The 20,197-nt window shown below is 33.4% G+C and overlaps 2 protein-coding genes across 5 annotated transcripts; one reads left to right on the top strand and one right to left on the bottom strand.

The window, feature by feature from the left end:
* The first annotated feature begins 787 nt into the window (after positions 1 to 787).
* On the top strand, positions 788 to 12,298 carry LOC113853647 (nodulin homeobox-like). Of its 4 annotated transcripts, XM_027484138.1 has the most exons (22): positions 788 to 802; positions 1,132 to 1,175; positions 1,364 to 1,898; positions 2,715 to 2,827; positions 3,071 to 3,133; positions 3,242 to 3,367; positions 3,449 to 3,607; positions 4,114 to 4,197; positions 4,275 to 4,403; positions 4,895 to 5,113; positions 6,477 to 6,602; positions 7,215 to 7,310; positions 7,638 to 7,793; positions 8,128 to 8,416; positions 8,550 to 8,675; positions 8,760 to 8,829; positions 9,652 to 9,715; positions 9,844 to 9,912; positions 10,140 to 10,637; positions 10,718 to 10,752; positions 11,233 to 11,366; positions 11,472 to 12,173. In XM_027484138.1, exons 5-22 carry the CDS (start codon positions 3,092 to 3,094, stop codon positions 11,756 to 11,758), a joined length of 2,709 nt encoding a protein of 902 aa, XP_027339939.1. In that variant the 5' UTR covers positions 788 to 802; positions 1,132 to 1,175; positions 1,364 to 1,898; positions 2,715 to 2,827; positions 3,071 to 3,091; the 3' UTR covers positions 11,759 to 12,173. The 4 variants fall into 4 exon arrangements, 3 of the variants coding, with proteins under 3 accessions (XP_027339939.1, XP_027339938.1, XP_027339937.1); XR_003502680.1 differs by lacking the exon at positions 788 to 802 and having other exon boundaries at positions 1,364 to 1,486; positions 10,140 to 10,629; positions 11,472 to 12,298; XM_027484137.1 differs by lacking the exons at positions 788 to 802; positions 1,132 to 1,175; positions 1,364 to 1,898; positions 4,114 to 4,197 and having other exon boundaries at positions 2,768 to 2,827; positions 11,233 to 12,095.
* A 1,064-nt stretch (positions 12,299 to 13,362) lies between these two features.
* LOC113854860 (UDP-galactose/UDP-glucose transporter 5-like) lies at positions 13,363 to 19,739 on the bottom strand. Its single transcript, XM_027486139.1, has 11 exons — positions 19,458 to 19,739; positions 18,632 to 18,745; positions 18,403 to 18,495; positions 18,252 to 18,317; positions 17,147 to 17,245; positions 15,716 to 15,795; positions 15,174 to 15,286; positions 14,556 to 14,644; positions 14,260 to 14,346; positions 14,101 to 14,169; positions 13,363 to 13,899 (listed from the first exon to the last, which is right to left on the bottom strand). The coding sequence occupies exons 1-11, from the start codon at positions 19,575 to 19,577 to the stop codon at positions 13,783 to 13,785; spliced, it is 1,047 nt and encodes a 348-aa protein (XP_027341940.1). The 5' UTR covers positions 19,578 to 19,739; the 3' UTR covers positions 13,363 to 13,782.
* Positions 19,740 to 20,197: the final 458 nt, after the last annotated feature.

Here is a 20,197-nt window from a genome sequence, read left to right on the forward strand (position 1 = left end):
TAAAAAAATACATAAAATATAAATTTTTTAAATAATTATTTAAATAAAAAAATTATAAAATTTTAAAAATAAATTACAAATAATTCATGATTTAAGTTAACATTCAATTAAAGGAATAGATAAAAGTGCTCTTACTTAGTTTTTTTAAAATTACTATCATTTTAAAATCTGTACTCATAAATTACACATTATATATAAATACATAAAATTGTAATTATTATTTTATTATTTTCTTGTAAAACTTTGTCTATTTCATCCTTTTTTATATGTATTGTGATATAATTTTTTTTATTATTCAAGGCATTTATATTAATAAATTGTGAAATGTTAGTAATATAAAATATTTGAATAGTTATCAATGATTTTCCCCAAAAATATCAATAGAAGATAACTTTAATATTATTTTTAAGTTTAACTAATCAACATCTTTAAAATATTAGTTAAAAATAAAAAAAATATAAATTATGTCGTAATTCATTAAAAATTTTAAAAACATACATTGATAATATATTTGTTTACTTTTAATGTTTTTTCCATATCTTTAATACGCTAATTAACGCTCATCTTAAATTAAAACTTATACGAATAATTATGTTATTATTACGTGGATCAATATAAAAATAATATTAAATAGTCAGTAATTTAAAATATCTATATTCGGGTAGCCCAAAAAAAAAATAAAAAATCATTGATGTTATCCCGTACTACAAGCTGCATCGGGCACTTAACTGGGCTGTGGTTGTACAATGGGCTCAGTAATATAATGCGATTGTAATTTGGAGAAATAGACGCAGAGTCATTCGTAAGGCCCTTTCTTCTCAGACTCGCTTAGCTTTTCGCTTACCAGTGCATTCACCATTCACCGCATCAACTTCTTCACTCAACTCTTCTAACTTGCAATTCAACACGACACTCACCGTTTTCTACTTTTTCTTTTTCTTAATTTAAATAATTATATTATTAATTCCCTCCTCCGTAACCACCACTCTCTTCTATTTCCAACTTCTTTGTCTCGAGTTACTTCCTGTAACAATTTTACACTTCGCTTGTGCCAAATTTACCATTTTTTTAAATTTAACTGTTGATTTTCTGAATCAATTTTTTTTTTACCTTCTCGTGCTTGAATAACAGGTATGGTTGAACCGTATCCTCCACTGCTCGCTTGCTCATTCCAGGTTTGTTATTAAAAATGCTTCTCACTTGTTCTACTCTGAGTCTCTGCATTTGCATTTGCATTTCACTTTCTTGCTTTGAGATTGTTTAATGATGGATTTAGTTTACTTTGATTTATAACTCGTCCTTTTAGTTATTCTCTTGCTTTGGGATTAGGAATTACGCTTCTTATTTCTTAGTGCTGGTGCAGGTTGAGCTATTAGTTTCGCTCACACCCTAACAATACTACCTATTCCATTACACTCTGGACATCATGTTCCCACTGCTGCCAACTTGAGGTTTTTCTCAATTGCGTATATCTTCTAAGGTACAGGTAGGCCATCCTCATAATTCCTTTTCTAGAATCTGAAATATATATTTCCTTTTTTTTTTTTAATTACATATTATTAGAAAGGACTTCTTAGCATATAGTTGTTATTGGCGCTCTTAGGGTATTATTGTAAAATTAGAAATTAAACTGGATTTCGGTGATTTTAATTGCATTCCAAAAGCCCTTGGATTCAATTAAACTTTGTAAATTATTAAAATTTATTCCAAACAAGAGAGGTTTTTTGGCATTAAAAAAAAGGAAGACTTTGGACGAGGGGAGGCTCTCCTCATTTCAAGGCCAGCACAAACCATTGATCTCAGCAGGGATTTATAGTAGGATTTCAGACCGTCTATCAACGAGAATCCCCCATGATTCAAACTTGGGATAAGAACTTGTCATGAAGATAGTTAACAAGGTGATTATCCTTTGTCGGCTCAAAGGAGAGTTTATTAAATGATATAATTTTTTGTTTAAGAGAATTGAATGAATTTCCTTATGAAATTGCTTCTAAAGATGGTCTATAGGTGGCCTACAGCATATTACTCATTCTTGAAGAAAATTAAGAATATTCTGTTGTTATATGTTGACATGTGAGTCGCGACACTACATAAGAGGATAGAGATTGAATTTTTTTACTGCATAGGGATATAAATTATTTCCTACATGATATTAAAGATGTGAATGTAAAGGTTTGCAGGACCTGTTTACAGCTTGCTTTTGTCAGGGTAAAGATGTAAGAAGTACTGTTATTAAGTTCATGGTACACTAAGGTGCATGTTAGAGATTCCCAGATAGTAGCAATTTGCGTACTAAATAATATCTATTTATTTGGTAGATAGTCATGTCCGTTAAGCATGCCAACAAGAGTTTGATTCTTGGCCGTATGTATAAAAGACTTTGATGGGAAACCCACTTCAGTGATCTCTACGCCTCAAAAGGATTAGTCTCCGTCTGTCATCTAGAGGATAACCTCGGTATACCCAAAAAAAACTTTGTAATAACATTGCATAAATTTTGACCAATAAAAACTTTTTCTTGAATAAATGCTAAATATCTTGAGAAAATATATATGATTGCTGATTTTTCCAGGAGGGGTTGTAATCGTTAGACATAAAGGAATCGATATATTGCTTTACATTGTTGATTTAAATCTCTTTACTACATGCATTGTGCAACTTTATTTTATTTTTTGCAAATAATGTTTCTTGCTTTATAACTTTGCATACTGAAGACCAAGATCAAATTCAGAATTACTTGTAGTGCACATATATGTTACCTTTTGGAAAGGAAGCTAAATCTGTTTTGATGACTATACAATACGCAACAGTAAAAAGTTGTTAAAAGGTTTGTACTTTATTGATACATTTTTTCCTTCGAAATACTAGCTTGTTCTAGGTGCAAGAACTGTCTTCCATCAATATGCAGCTCTTCATATAGTATTGTTGACATGAACTGGCACCTTCTATTCCAAAGTTTAAAATTAGCAATTATCTTAGGATTCAATGTTGTGCACATCAATTTGATCACTTGTGCTATGTATGTGTCTCACATGTTTCTATCGCATTTGAATAATGTTTGCTTCTTCAGTCTTCCTACTGATTCTCAGGAATGAGGATTGCCAAGGAAGAACCATCTAGCAGTGCTGCAAAGGCAAGTATTACCACCTAAATATAACTTGGATTCATGAGACTCTCCTTTCACCCATTATCCTTCTGAATGGCTGTAGCATGAATGATTTTTATTTATTTACTTGAACAGGCAATAGGCTTGATGTCAGCAGTGAAGGAATTGCACGGGGTTACTGCTATGGAACTTAATAAATTATTGAGAGATGCTGAAAATTTCACTATTCACTACCTTACTGGAAAAGGATCATTGCTGAAGGTTGTCTCATACTCAGCATCATAATACTATTTGATATCTTGTTTTTTATCAGATTGTTATTTCTTATTGTAATGTGTACAGATTGATATGGAAAAGCTTGCGGGATCTCTTCCATTGCACCTTACTACAGTTCTAATGTCATCTAATACAGATGAAGCCATGTTCAGATACTTGTTATGCGGCATTCGACTCTTGCATTCCTTGTGTGATTTAGCCTTCCGAAATGCTAAATTTGAGCAGGTTAATATTAGTAATGCCTGTTAACATTTATCCTATTCTGTTTCTGATGTGGTTTTTTGTGTTTTCCTTGTGCGGCAAAGACATGTTATGAAAATGTTGAAGAATAATACTTATTGAAACACCTCTATAGTTTGAACAGAATTCATAGTGTACTAAATAATGCTTTGCTGGTCATCAATTGACTCTCTTTATAGTTGGGATATCCTATTTTAGAGAAAAGGTAGGAGTAAATTCAGTGGTAACTTTGGTTGTATAGTATATATTTTAAATTCTAAATGTTAAGGGGTGAGGGAGGTAACTGATTTTTTCTGGATGGAATATTTATTTTTATTTCATTAATTTCTTTACAGTGCATACCAGTATGGGGTCATATTTAATCCTATGCATGTCACTTTTTCACAAAATAATAACCTGTTGAGGTCTCCTACATTTATTTACTTATTTGCTAATTTGAAAATTGTTGTGACACAATGATTTTCGATCTCTGTATGGGAATATGATTACAGATTTTGCTAGATGATGTGAAAATGCTGGAAAAGCTGATTGACTTGGTTTTCTACACACTAATTATTCTTGGTGGTTACAGACAGGTTTTTCATTGTCGGGTTCTTTACAGTTTGATCTTCTATGTTTTCTATCTATGTTGAGATTTACACTCATATTGCAGGAATACCATGCTTTTAGTCATATGCACCTTATGCATTCAACTCTTGTAGCATGCAATTTATATCTATTAACAGGGTTTTTATCAACACAATGGCACGATATTGTTCATGTATTGCTTGCGCACCCTAAGGTACAAGTTCACCTCCACCCAATGCTACAGGTGCTGGATTCAAAAACAGTATTCTGTTAGTGTCCATTTGTCCTATTTGATAAATTCATACTTTTTATACTGTCTCAACTATTTTGAATAATTTTTTCTTAAATATCACTTGTCTATGAAATTTAAATTTTTTTAAAACACTTAAAAAAGGAATTTTGGGTGTGAAAAAATGATTTTTACCCCTGAAAAGGACATGATACAAATTTAAGTAGCATTTGCTTAAAACTTGTTACATGCATTTAGAATTTTTTCCAGCAGCTAATTTTTTTTCCCATACAATCTCTCTTATGAACCAACTATCCAAAAGCTTAAGTTGTTGGGTAAAAGCACACAAATGATTTTATTACATCTAACAAATACACCTCTTAACAATCTCTATTTCTTATGGCATTTTCTGTAAGTCAATGTTATTTTCTGATAATACATTTTTGTCTTATGGCTAATTGTTAATTATATGACAGGTTGACATATTTATGGATGCAGCTTTTGGAGCAGTTCGCATGGTTGTTAGGTGTCTGGAGAATACATTGATAGTGTATCATGAAGATATTTCAATGGAATCAAATTTTACAGCTGAACAAGCAGCTTATTATCTCTGCCAGCAGTGTGAAGCTTCTCTGCAATTTCTTCAGTCATTATGCCAACAAAAATTATTTAAGGAGCGCCTGCTTAAGAATAAGGTTTCCAAACGACCTTTCTTCATAAATTTGGAGCAACTCATCGAGAGGGGGCTCCATATCCCTAAGTTTATATATGAGGAAATTCTTCTAAAGTTGGATAGGAGATGAGGGCTGCATGGAAACCTGGTTTCATCCTTTGTCCCTCTCATTCACAATCACAATATAATTTATTAAAATTGGATACTCCACACTACACTGATAAATCTTCAAGTAAAAGTTATGTGAATATACTTTGTCTCAAGAAAGAAAATTGTTACATGTTTACATCTTTTTACTCTTCTTCAAAACCACTCTTTTCTCACATCCTGAATTGTAAAACAACCAAAAATGGAGCAGCATCTCAATTTTGACTCATTATAGTGCTTGGCACATGATTTACAGATGGACTGGAGATCTCGTGTTAATGTTTTTATTTATTCTGTTGGTTGTTGATTTTTGGTTTTCCTATTAATCTCTCTAAGTAGGATTCTGTATCCTTTTTCCTCTGTATCACTTCTTTGCTTCTATTTTTTTTAATCAAACAAAATTTTGTCCGATCTTCTCTACTGTTTGAGTAGCTTTATCTTTCTCTAGCATCACTACTAAATTATTTTAAAGTGGATAAAAATGCTCAACCATGAAATTTTCTCTCTGTTTGGTGGTATACCTCCTTGACACCTCTGTTGATAATTAGCATAGCTTTCTAAAACAGAACAGTGACCTACCTCTATGGGTACCTCTTTTTTTCGTGGGCTTGTTTCTTATTAGATTTTTTAAAATATTCTTCATACTTTTTTCTGTCAAACATTACATTGTTACACATGTAATATCCTTCACCTGTTTATTTAAACTGAACAGAAATTGAGGATTCTATAGACAACAACTTTCTTAGATAGATCAAAATTGAGGATTATAATTAAATATTTCTGAATTAGAAATTCTAATGCTATACAAATAATAATGTTCTTATTTCTATATGTAAGATTGATCAAAAGAGCTTCTCTTATGCCCATATTTAAGTTAAATAGTATATACACTATTATTCTCCTCACAAATTGAATACGTGTAGATTTGACCGTTTGAGAACTCTTTCACAAAATGCTCGGAGTTCTAGCTTCCAAACTCTTTCATGAATTTTTTTTTTGTCACTCTGTTTTAACGTTGACTAATCTGCTAACTCCCAAGTTAATGTGTTGTACGATCGAAGCTAGATACTGTTAGATGGACAAGTCAGAGTTTTAGGTGCCAGATACTACATATGACAAACTGGATACCTACAACATAGTCACTTAATGCTTTTTCATTAATTTGGTTCATTGATAGGACACTATGCTTTATACGTACATTTAACTGCATGAGTTCATGTGTGTTCATTCACTTACAGGAATTATGTGGAAAGGGAAGCATTCTTTTTCTCGCTCAATCCATCTTAAAGTTACACATTCAGCCATCTTTTCCAACTAGGATCATGGCAGCTATTTCTAGGCTAAAAGCTAAAATACTGTCTATCGTGAGTCCAATGGCAGAATTTGCTATAAATTTCTTCATTTAACTTTAATGTAGAGAAAATCCTCAATTTGATTCTTTGAGGTTACCAAAATTTAGGTCATCAAATTAATCCTTCAAAGGTTTTTTTTTTTATTGGTTACAATTTTAGGACTCACGATTTTATCACCAAATTAGTCATTAAAATATTTAATTTGTCACTAAAATAGTGTATCAGAATTTTTGTTGTCACTATAGTCTTTAATTAAAATTTGGTTTTTTGATAAAGCTTAATGGCATTGTATGATTTATGTAGTTGACCTCATTTAGTGAGATAAGGTTTTGTTGTTGTTTCTGTATAGTCCTTCTTAAGGATGAATTAGGTGATGTTTTAGATTTTTGAGTGACTAATATGGTGATATATCAAGTTTGAGAGATTAATTGGGTGACAAATTCCTAAGAAAATTAATGTGTTGACAATTTAAATCTTTTAGGAGATAATTTTGTAATAGAAATTTGTGAAGGACTAACTTGGTGATGCATGTAACTTTGGAGGACTAAACAGAGGGTTTTCTCTTTTATATACTCTATAATTTATGCTTATTATTACAAAACTAATACTATTGTCTTTACTCAGCTGCTGAGTTTGTGTGAAGCAGAAAGCATTTCTTATCTTGATGAAGTAGCCAGCTCAGCACAAAGTTTAGATTTGGCTAAATCTGTTGCATTAGAGGTTAGTTTTCTGCTGTTGGCTTGAAATGCAAACTGTTGAAGACAAAGGGCTGCAATTTAGTGGTATTTTGCCAATAACTAGTTAAAATTGCTGCCTGAAAATTACCTTATTAACTTTTTCTGCTATTCCCATCATTTCATTAATAACTGGGATTGGATTTATGAGTACTTAATAACATGTTAATATGAATTATTGAGTAGAAGTACAGGTTCTTCAGGAAATATTTAAATTGACATTGTTCCATGTAGGCCTGCAGCATGCATTGGTGTCATTAAGCACGTAAATGTCTTGATTGCTTGCTCTTATTACATGCTGGGAATGATGTAGGTGTTTGACTTGTTGAAGAAAGCTTTTGGAAGGGATCCTGGACATCTCACTACTGACAGAAGTCATCCCATGGGGTTTGTACAGCTCAATGCGATGCGTCTAGCTGACATCTTCTCTGATGATTCAAACTTTCGATCTTACATGATACTTTGTTTTGTAAGTCGATTCTTTTTATATTGTAGAGTTACGTGTTTTAATGTTGCTGACTTTGCATCCAACATGCCTTAAAAACAGTTTTATGTAGTAGTAGCATCATTCCATTTTGTTTACTTTACTCTGAATTTGATTCAAAACAAATACTAACATATTATGACTGAAGCACAATATTGAACTTCCTATTCTACTCAATGTGGGATTCATAACATATTCACTTCTTGTTTTATCTTTCATTTGTAACCAATGCATTATATGCATTTTCTTTGATTTGTCAAATGTACATCATTGATTTGGAATTTGACTGTTTCCTTAATTCCTTTGCATCTGATTTCAGACTAAAGTTCTGACAGCAATAGTTTCACTCTCCCATGGAGATTTTTTATCTTGTTGGTGTTCATCTAATCTCCCAGAGACAGAGGAGGATGCAAGTCTTGAATATGATATATTTTCTGCAGTTGGATGGATTTTGGACAATACTTCACGGGTTGTAAGAAATACTACAAATTTGGAATTCAACCTGATCCCTAACAGCATGCCCAAGGCTTCTTATGCACATCAAAGGACATCATTATTTGTCAAGTTCTTTGCAAATCTTCATTGTTTTGTTCCCAACATATGTGAAGGTTGGTTCTTTGTCAATATTCCATACATTTTTTGGCCAAATTTTTTTGTAGATATCTGCATTTCCACATATCATTTCTCCTTGTTTTTTTTTTTTTTGGGGGGGGGGGGGGTGTATGTAATTTTAATCACCAGAGCAGGAGAGGAACCTTTTTGTTCTCAAGGTCCTGGAGTGCTTGCAAATGGATCTATCTAACTTGCTGCCTGGGTTTTCTCTTGCTTCTGATGCTCCTAAAGCTACCATTGCAAGCAAAAACCTCTGTAATGATTGTTCTCAAATAATTATTCTTGTGGAATTATGATCAATATATGGCTAATTTCTTACAAGTACCTTACTTCGTGTAGGCTCACTGTTGAGTCATGCAGAGTCTTTGATTCCAAACTTCTTAAATGTGGAGGACGTGCAACTTTTAAGGTTATATTTCTCTTAAATTTTGTTGGAGCATTTGACACTTTGACTTTAGCATGACTGATTTTAAATTTGTCATTTCAATGGTCACTCATGTATCAGTCATATATATATGATGCATGAGCATTACAGCATTAATGGCAGCTCCTTATGCCACTTGGTTAAAATTGAAAAAGATTTTTGATGCTAATTGAGGAAGAGTGCCTTGGTTTTATTTTGAAAAAGTATTTTTAAGAATTATATTGAAATGAAGTGTTTGTTTTTTGTTTTATTTCTCCAAAAGGAGAGCTTTTTGTCTACCCAAGATGGTGTCAGGGAATCTTCCTTATCATTGTATGCTACATGTCCTGTGGACAGATTAGCAAAAGTTAGGAGACATTCTCTCCTGATTGTGGTATATGATTATGTACCATTTTATACATACTATTTATTAGCTTCAATCCAGTTAGGACACTACAAAACTACCTTTTTACATTTTCCTAATAAAAATATTATTTTAACATCTCAAATAGTTAAATATCTACTCAATTTATTTATAGAGAAAAGAAAGAAGAAATAATAGAATAACCACCATGCTGATGATAACTTTTTATCTTTCAAAATTAAGTTCACATGGTGGGGATCGACCAAACATAAAAAGCAAATAGGAATTTTAAAAAATTCAGTTTTATACTATTCACAATAAATATGCTCTTGGAAACTTCTCTCTCATTCTTTCCCCTCCACCCCACTTCATCTTCCTTGTTAAGCATATGTTCTGTTAATCATTGAGCTCCTAAGATCGAGCATTATACTATCATTGGTGATGTTTTTGTAAATTGTTGGCAGAGTGTTTTTTGGCGAATTGCAATCACTATTTACTTCTACTGGATTTGGGGAAAATCGGGTTCAGGTAAATCTGTCTATTAGTGTGAACTGTTAATGTTGTTCTTTTCCTGGTCTATTTCTTTTTCTCCTCCACTCACAAACTTTCATGTTTGTACACAAACGTGCCTATGTCATTCTGATGGAAAAACTCAGGATAGCAAATTTGAGGAGTCATTATCTTGGGATAAGTTTTCTAACATCAATATCAACGAACATTATCAGGTGTTTGTAAGACTTTGTTTTTTATCAGCACATTTAATGATCTCATTGTATTGCTATGTGTTTTTTTCACGAATGTAATTAAAAGTATTTCTACTTTAGAACAAGTAAATGCCTTTAACTGTTAAATAACAAAATAAAACAATTCACAAATTCCATTACTTGGTTACCATGTAGCTTGTCCTCAACATAGTAACTTAAGAAGTAAAGTAAAATTTGATTTCCTGTAGGAAGCTCAGAGTGCAGGGGGATGCTCATCACCTTTAACTGGACAAGTACCTGCTGATCTTAGTAAGAAGGATGGTACCTTCAAGGAGGGAATGTCTGAGAATTCTGCATTTCCAGACATGGACCAACATAATACCAGAGCTGAAGAGACAAATCAAGGCAAAAGCCAAAATAGGCAAAATCATGTAGAAGACAAATGCATACCTGATAAAACAGCATCAGGAGGAGCGAGAGATATGGATAAGGATGCTCAGAATGTTGAGACAAGTGGTTCAGACACTAGTTGTGCAAAAGGAAAAAATCTTGATAATGCTCAGAAAGTTGTAGTTGAGGAAAATCCAGAGGATGAAAAGATTGAACTTTCTCATAGGAGAAAACGAAAGCGAACAATAATGAATGATGAACAGGTGACACTGATTGAGACAGCACTCATAGATGAGCCTGATATGCAGCGAAATGCAGCTTCACTTCAATCATGGGCTGGTAAATTAAGTAAGCATGTATGTTGAATGCAACTCAACACTCGAGTAATATTTCATTGACATATTTTCCTGAGACTTTCCTGCGTTATGTTTTCCAGGGTTCTGATGTTACATCTTCACAGCTTAAAAATTGGTATGCCTCTATATGTAGCTTTTCATATAGTTTTCAAGTTGTTACTTGTTCCTCTTGTTATACACTATTCTTTGTAGGAATTCAGGACCAATACCATGAACTATTTGTTCATATCAGATGTGATTTAGTAGAACATCTAGTATCAAGTCATATATCAAGGTTTCTTTACAAGATTATATTGAATCTTGTTTATTATCTTATCTGAAGCAAAATTATTACTAGGTATGGATCTTATTTCTCATGTATCTTGTAATTATATTTAACAATATTTGGTGTCAAGAAATGAAGCGTGGGTGATGGAGCAAGAGTTAAGAGCATTAAGTGGTCTCCTAAATATTATAATGCAATTTGAGAATATTGACACGTTATTTGGTTGTGAAGTCTTAAATATATTAAGAATTTGCCAGTGTTCATCGTAGCTAGGTCAATCTATTTGTATCCGGTTTGATTTGTAATGGAATTTCATGTTTGTCATATCAGGTTGAACAATCGAAAAGCTAGGCTAGCTCGCACAGCTAGGGATGTTCGAGCAGCAACAGGTGATGTTGAAAATTCAGTCCTGGACAAGCAAAGAGGGCCGGTATCTGTGTCCTATGACTACGCTGACAGTCCAGGTGATGTATCACATGCAAGCAAAGATCTTTTAATTCCTGGGAGAATAGCTTCAGGTGATAAACCTGAGCCTTCTCTGGCTCCATTTGTTGATATTGGTTCTCCAGAATTTGGTAATTTCAAAGCTGGACAACATGTTGTGCTTGTCGGTGCACGAGGAGAGGAAATTGGCAGAGCAAAGGTGTTTCAGGTGCAAGGCAAGTGGAATGGGAAGAGCTTGGAGGAATTAGCCAACTGCGTTGTGGATGTTTCTGAGCTCAAGGCTGATAAAGGCTCACGGTTACCCTATCCATCAGAAGCCACTGGCACTTCATTTGCAGAGGCGGAAACAAAGTTAGGTGTCATGCGAGTGTTATGGGATTGTAAGAGAGTTTTTTCGTTGCGGTCTGAATGAGTTCAATCATACTTCAGTGGTTCCCCAAATGAACATCTTTTCTATTTCCATAAACACTAGCTGAAGGGATAACAGATGAATTAGCTGAGGAGAACAACAATACCAAATAGAAGAGTCGAGGTTTTTGACGAAGGGATGGGTAGAAGAGAACCAGTTGTGGAAAAAACAAGGTCGTTTCAGCATTCAAAGATAATTAAGGATACAAACTAAGTTGAATTTAATCTGTAGGGAAACAGTGGACGTAAATTATGTTTAGATTAGCATTTGCAAATCTTGCTCATTTCATGTCAAAAGTAATAATTTCAGAATAGAAAGAAATTTTTGGTTTGGATTAGTTGTGAAAATGACAGTATAACTAAAATTGATCGTGTAAAATTGTTCTACAGGAAAATTATGAAAAATATTTGTTTGCCTCGAGATGTTAATCCTCAGACTGTATTTAGATTGTGTGTAGAAAATTGATTTTATGTATTGAATTGTTTAAAAGAAATGTAATGATGAAAATACATATTTGTCAGTGGAGAAAGAATTGTTCGTTATAATCATTAATCCATGTCGGATAAATGCTGTAACTTGTAGAAACCATCTTTATTTAATGAAAAATAAATGAATCATTTTTATTCTTTAATCTATAGGTTTGCATTTGGAGGAGAAAGCTTGTTTTCACTGAAGAACATTTTCAAAATTAAGAAACAAAAGCAACTATGCTCGTAATCGGCAAGGTGTTTATTTCGTTGGGAGAAAATAGTTGTTCACATACAATTGTTTATTTAGTATGCTTAAATTTCAATAAAATTTTAAAAAAATTTACATTTAAATTTGTTTTGAACATCTTAAAATTTAAGAAACTTTGATGCATCAGATTTTATTTATGAGATCATTTGTAAAACTTAACTTAAAATTATATCTATGCAAGTTATTAGAGAAAATGTTAATATTTAATTGTGGGTTCAAGATGCCATATAACATTTGAACCTGAATTTTCTCCTATTACAGTGAAAACTAGATGTTGAATTCTATTTTTACTTAAATAAAAATAGTCTCAATTAAATAAAATAAAAAAAAACGATAAAATTTTTTTACTTTATCAAAATTCTTTTAGTTTAAACAAATTTTACCACTTTCAGCTCTCTCTCTTCCTCCCAGCTTCCGCTCCATACCCAACTCGTATTTTTCTTTTCCCTCACTCACCTCACCTCCATTCTCGTCTCTCCCCCCCCCCCTCCTTTTTTTTTTTTTCTATATCCAACTCTTCCATCGTCCTTTCCTTTCATCTTCACACCTATACCACCCACTCTCCCAGTCCCCAATCCCCTCTTCCTCCCACGCTCAATCCTCCCATGATCAATTCTCACTACTACGGAAGATAACGGAATCCATAATTCTTGAGTTGTAATACCAAATAATCACCGTAACTAATTTTCTTTTTTCTTTTTTAAATAAAAAAGAGAAAGTTTATTAACATGTCGCTATCGTTTATTTTAACTAATTGTTTAACTCCCCGCCCCCAAGAACTAGCATTCTTCTGCAGCAAAAAAACCAATCACTGCATGCGGCGTTCTCCCCTTGTTAGAATTTTGCACAGTATGCTTATATATATTATACCATCATAAAATAAATTGCCAATTATGGTATTAAGTAAACAAGGGGTCCTGGTAATTACGACAAACCTATCTATTTCCTACACATCTCTGAAAAACTGAACAAAGAAACAACTTTGCTCAAACAAACGCATTCTACACATTCCAATTTATAAACATCCTTTGGTATAGTCAGTCTATAATTGATGTCCCCTACCAAAAAATGCGGGGTTGAAATTCATTTTAAGTTCTCTATTGTCATGGTGATAACAAAATCCGGGAATCTAGTTGCAGTTGGTGCTGTCTGGATTAAAGTCAAACCAACTCTGAATGGCGAACTATCCATGATCGTATTGAATGTTCATCTCTGAACTTCAAACTGAAGCCACCCCACCACTTCAGACATTACCAGGAGTCAGTTCAGTAAAATTTACCCCATCTCTGTCACGGGTTGTCCTTCAAATTATTTGAATCCCCAGTTTGAACAACTGGGACGGAGGTTGTCTTTTGAGGCACTTTCCTCAAGAAGCTTTTTGCATAAAGGGAGCCAAAGACAATGACCTGAAAATGTGCTGCTATTATAATGCATGCCACAATATTCATCAAGGAAATGATTGGATCAAACATCAAGGAAATGATTTGATCCATCTAACATAGTTCAAAATAAGTGCAAAAAGACACTGTGATCTAATAGTGCAACTGCGCAAGTGCAACATGACTCAATTCATCATAATATTCAGAGAAGGTAAAAGTGAGTCTTACGGCTCCAATCCACTGTTCCCAGCTAAGAGGATGGGAAAACCACACACATGACAGCATAATGCTCACCAACTACAAAAATTAGAATAAAAAGAATGAAAAACATTGAAATAATACACTATTATCTGGAAAATGAAAATAAGATTTCTCTATGCAAATTACCTGTCTTGTGGTCATTATGGTTGCAAATGTCAGAGCACCAAAAGTGCGAATTGTGTAAGAAATAAAAAATTGACTAACTGTTGCAACCTGAGAAACCCGATAGTTAACAAATTTCTTCAGTGAAATAGAAGATAAAGAAAATGGGAAATATTTTAGTTTTTGCTTTTGAAGTCAAAGGGGAAAAATGTGAAAACATTACAGTATTAGTGATTGTTATTGATTTAAAAAAATCTTAAAACAAACAAAAACAGAGAATGTCTTATAAAATTTAAAACAGATGGAGGAAGTTTGCTTACAGTTGAAAGCAATGCTATGTCAAAGAAACAATCATGATGGTGATAAACAAACTCTATTGCTGGTATTAAATGTCCTTGCAAGACAAGACCTAAATAAAAAATCTCAAATGTCAAAGAATGGATTTTTAACTATGAAGCTGGAAAAGAAACAAAGTTGAAACAAAAAGAATCGTAGATGTCAAAATATAAGAGAACTCACATTTCAGAAAAAGAAAAAATTGCTATCCAAATAAGTCAAGAGAAAGGTTATGCTAACTTTGGAATACAGGCTGTCAAGATAGTTTATATTCATTTTGAAGTTGGGAGTCTTTTGTGAACTGATTAAAAAAGACAAAGCAAGGTCCACAAAGGAAAAGAAATACGAGTCCAAAGGTTCCCATTTTAAATGCTTGAGTCAAATAGTATTAAATATATTTATCTTGAACTCTTTAGGTACAGGTCGTATGCTTTCCAAACACCATCCAAGACTTCTAGAAAATTTTATCTATCATAAATCTTTGTCATCAAACACCCCAGCTAATAAATCTTCATATTACATTAATGGACAAGAATATATGAGAAGTTATAATGTTCAACATAAAATTTTTCATTGTAATGGTCAGAAACAGTGAAACCAACCTGTCAGGCTAAGAATACAAGAACACAAGGTTGTGTAAAATATCTGATTATGTATCTCCATGTCATACCCTCTAAACAGCTTATCTTGGAATGTGCTTGTAAAGCCATCACAACTAATACACAAAAAATTAGAATCTGATTCAATGAGTGCATCAACTACTTTTGAAGATTATCACAAAATAAGTTGGTAAAATCATGCATTCAACAAGAGTCTCAAAGAAGGTGTTTCAAATGAGTTTTTAAGTATATAATGCCGCTTCAAATAACCAGTACAGGTCAAACCAACAGAAACAGTTCAAGATGATTATATAGTTGCCGATACTACCTCTGAACTTTGTAACATGGGAAAATGAAAATTATGTGCAGGAAATTATTCAAATTGTTAAGTGGGCACGGTACTTTTATTATTTTTCCCCCCAAAACTGAGAACAGTTGGACAAATAAAATACCTTTCGTGTCACAACAAGTGAAAGTAGCATTTACTTTTTGACATTTTTAAAATCACACATCACAGGAAGAGATATTAAGTTCTGCAGTGATACCCAAGATAACCAATCATTAGGAGAACGCCCCAAACTGTATTTTCCCTTCCTCTACTGTAAGGACTTATGTCTGTTCCTGCCTACAATAAAAAAAAACACAAGCTATATTTTAGCTTATTAAAGAATGCTGCCAGCATTCAAGAGTAAGAAAGTGATATTTGTTATATTATGCTTGGTAAATGGAACATGAACCAGAAAAAAAATTGTCAACCCTGCAGTTAATAACTAAATTGTCAAAGAAGTGTTTGGACTTGTGTAATTGTCAAATGGATCCAGTTCTGGTACCAATAATGAGTAGTGTCAGAGAGATTAGAGAATTCAATGACAAGCTTGAAAATCAGGTGAAATGACAAGTTCAAAATTTCTATATACATTTGGAATTAGCCCAAGAGTCAGGCAGTAAAAAGTTCATGAAGTATCAACAGAGTGAAAATTTATTTCTTTGATGTGTTTTGGCCATTATTTTTAAGTCAAGTAAAAATCATATCACTCATGTTAAATCCATCGTCCATAGAAGCTTCCTGTAGTTGCATTTTGCAACAACACTTATAGACTTTGACAGATTTCAGTACAGATGAGACTCACTCCATTGAGGTCATCAACTCTCTGTGTGTGAATGTGATGAATCTCCATTCATGGCTTCTACCACAATAGATTTTGCATCCACCTTCATGCACCTTCCTCATTGGAACAATAGAATTAGATTCCCATTAGTTGAGACTTAAACACTGATTGGGATCCTTTCCCATCATCTGCATTGCCTGGCCTTAGTGCTAGTGCCATGATGTGGCCATCAATGTCGTCAGCCATTTTCTATCCATGGTTGGCACTCTTGCCATTGTGAGTGAGTGAGAAGGAGTGTTTGAAATAAGAGCTGGGAAAATTTTAACCTAGTCTTAGTTGGAGTAAAATTTACCCTCAAAACAGGACAAAATTTTGCTTACTTAAAATTTTGTTAGTCATGATATTAAACAACCCAAAACAGTTGATTTCATGAAACTTTTATTCCTTAAATTTTGTGAAGGTGATCCATGCTTTATTTGCTTTGGTACATTTAAGCACATAATGTCAAAATTTTTATGGGTTAGTTTACAACTTCCAGCTCTTTGGGACAAAATAGTGCATATAGCTTCTTAGCACTGTTTCTATACTGATTCTGGGTGATTCAAGAGCTTTGTTATCTTCTTTTGGTTATTATCCTCACTCATGCAACTTTCTTGTCATGTCCTCAATAAAAGTTCTCTTTATTACCAAATGAAATAACACTATATCACTGCCACCCACATGCAACATCAAATCACTGAAGAATGCTAATATGGTAGCGTATAGGTATTGATATTCATTGTCAGTTCTTCATAGAAAATGATCATGTAAAGATAGAATGATAATAAAGCAGTATAAAATAATTTGGGCCAAAAACACAATAATTACCGGATATAGGATAAATACTGAGCAGCCAAGGGTAACTAAAAAAGCCAACAAATAGTCAGGTCCCTGATATTTTTTCTGCATAATAAGGGTACCCCAGACCTGTAAAACATACAAAAGAAGGAGTAAAGATTCAAGGTGCAAGAATAGCAAAAGATATTAACCAATAAAGAGGAAATGGAGTTCATGGAATCAAGAACAAACTTTGTTGTAGGATGAAGAAAAACAGAGAAGGGGTGGGCATCATTCCACAGACAATCTAGAAAGACTCCACTACATAGAGACTCTGATACTCTAATATTTAGAAGAATATAAGGAAAGTCGTTGGAATAAATATTCAAACCAAAAATAAAAGTTATACCTTGTTATACACATAACAAGCCTTTTACATTCATAACTAACTTGACTCACTAGTAAAAGATTCTCTGGAACTTTTGAAATTCATATAGTATCCTCTTGGACTTTCTTTATAACCTCTGCACCACCACAACTCCATTCCTCACTGAATTCTCCCTTTCATGGATAGCCTGCTTCAACTTTGAAATCATTTAATTAATCAATTTCAGGTGTCATATTTAAAGCTACACCTTGGAATCTAGAGGACAAATGATTATTTCTAGTCATGGTCAGTTTATTATTATGAACAAGCAAAGGTTAACAATTCTGCTTCCTCCCTCCCTTATATACCCACTGCAAGATAAAGATGGTGAGTAAGAGAAAGAACCAGGTCAAGTAGTGACCAATTTGAAAAGCAGTCAACCAAAATTTTTAAGAAAGGAATGGTTGCAAGATTGTGAGGTCAAATAATAAAATTCAACTTCAACTTCACAGTTTTAGTCTTTGTGGATTTGTGCCAATCTAAGTAAAGAAAGGGGCCATATATACTAACAATCACACATCATTGTGGCCAGAGAAAGAGACAGAAGGAGCATTGTTCAAAACAACCACTAATATTCTTCATCAATAAAAGTAGCAGCAACTGAGCAGGTGAAAATCAATGATAAAAGAATTTACCAGAGATGATATAATATAATGAATATAGAAATCCGCCAGTCATTACCATAAATGAAATTTATATAATTAGGTACTGTATTAAAGTTCTACCTACCATAACTGGTATCATTTTTGCACATTTCGCAAGAGTCTGAACAGGAAAACTGACATATTTGAGGGCCTGTAGTAAGAATTATGGTTAATAACTTATAACCATTAACATCAGCAACTTCTTATGGGCTTACAACCGAAAGTATGACACTCACCTCATACTGACAAGTTGTGGTTAGTATGTTTGATACCGAGACAAGGCAATATTTATAAATAGGAGCTACTGGATCCATCGCTTTTTTACTTGCCTGTTAGAAACATTAAAAATTATGAAGGACAAATGTAGTCACAAGAAAGTTACGTTGTAATTCAAACACTGCAAGATGTATCAAACCTACACATGCACATGACAGTATTTTTGCATATCTCATATACATAACATACCAGCAAAGCACCAGCAGAAACAGCAGATGTTGTGATGCGGTTGCAGAAAACAAGAAACAACGAATACTTGAAATACTCCTTTTCTGCCCCATATGGTACTCTCATGATCTTTTCCTGCAAGAAACAAATATCTACATATAATTTACTGGATAAATATTGGACTCTGTCAAAAAGGTCTACACATCAGGCATTGGGCCGCCTCTTATTCTGGCCTAAAAATAGAAAGTCCAAATTCAAACCCTCATTTTACACTTAAAATAGAGTCAGACAGCTCGAACCTGATCAAGAAAAGTCTGAATGGGTTGTCGCCTAAAATGCTCAAAGTAAATTAGGGCCTAAAGTTTGAAACCTAAGCTCTATAGCTTGGCGGGCTTAAATGGGTGGCGCATTTTGCTGGTACTAAATTGCTATCCATTCAAAAGAAAGAAATCTTAGTCGAACTTGTATGAACACACGCATACTATTGATGTAAAGAGAAAAGCTAGCAACACTGTCTAATACACTTTTTATGACACGTTTTTAGTTATTGGCTAAAATTTATTAAACATTACAAAAACACGCGAGTCTCATTCCTAATTTAATGATCTCCTCCAGTAATTTTGTAGTTTCCAACAAAATTTAGCCAGTAAATAGTAATGTGTTAGATTGTAAATTATACAGCTAAATAAGCATCAGGTTACTAAGAAATGAGAATAATCCAATCAAGAATATTTTACCTCACTGCCCCCCAAGAATCTGCATTTCTACAATGACGAAATTGAAGAAAAAAAAGGAAAATGCAGAAAAAAAGGGAGAAACGAAAGGAAAAGAATGAAAACGAGGAAACCTGCAAGACGCCATAGGTGACGAGGGTAACCATGATTCCAGTGACAGCAAATGCCCCTTTCCACAACAACTTCTTGTCTCTTGAATCAACTGAAACAGTAGAGATGGATGATTCCGCCATACCACAAATACAACTCACTGTGGGACCCTAAGCTTCGAGATCAAACCCCCAACATCGAATTTTGTTGAGAGAAAGAGAGAGAAAATGCGTCTTAAAACCTCAGTCACACACTCAGAAGTCAGAAGAGAAGAGAAGAGAGAGATGAACTGAGCCTCATAAGCATCGCTTTCTGCGCCATTTTTTTCTGTCAGATTAAATCAGTTTTAATTAATAAAACCAAACTAATGGAATTAGTCTGCCACGTCACCATTCACAATCGCCAATACGGTACCGTACTTGGATTTGGTTGATTTGTTTGACTAGCCCTTTTCTTTTTGGTCTGTCAACCCTTCCGCTTTACATTACCATTTGGATTTCAACTCTATCAATAGGCCCAACCCATCTTTTGGATTTTGGCCCATTTCAGTCCCGCGACTTGAAAGCCCTTTTCTGATAAACTAACATTTTTACTATTCATTTTTTACCATATTCGTACGTGTTTTAATATTTATTGTTCGTACGATACATTTTTAAAAAACGTTTATTACAGACGACTTTTTATTATAATTTTAATATTTAAGATTTTATTCTTTGTTTTGATTTTCACATAGCAAGAAACAAACCAGGAAATGATGTGAATA

Source organism: Abrus precatorius, unplaced genomic scaffold, assembly GCF_003935025.1.
Source record: "Abrus precatorius isolate BTA unplaced genomic scaffold, Abrus_2018 Scaffold11, whole genome shotgun sequence".
In the NCBI taxonomy this organism is placed as follows: Eukaryota; Viridiplantae; Streptophyta; class Magnoliopsida; order Fabales; family Fabaceae; genus Abrus; species Abrus precatorius.

Bases quoted from the DNA above. Each gene is read 5' to 3' on its own strand.
- LOC113853647 (XM_027484136.1), top strand. From the start codon at position 3,092: ATGAGGATTGCCAAGGAAGAACCATCTAGCAGTGCTGCAAAG. The intron at 7,311-7,637 runs GTTAGTTTTCTG...GGAATGATGTAG, and splicing joins CTAAATCTGTTGCATTAGAG to GTGTTTGACTTGTTGAAGAA. The intron at 9,913-10,139 runs GTGTTTGTAAGA...GATTTCCTGTAG, and splicing joins ATATCAACGAACATTATCAG to GAAGCTCAGAGTGCAGGGGG.
- LOC113854860 (XM_027486139.1), bottom strand. From the start codon at position 19,577: ATGGCGGAATCATCCATCTCTACTGTTTCAGTTGATTCAAGAGACAAG. The intron at 15,796-17,146 runs GTAATTATTGTG...TTTTTATTGTAG, and splicing joins CAGTATTTATCCTATATCCG to GCAGGAACAGACATAAGTCC. The intron at 14,645-15,173 runs GTTGGTTTCACT...TTTTTTATTTAG, and splicing joins TTGTATTCTTAGCCTGACAG to GTCTTGTCTTGCAAGGACAT.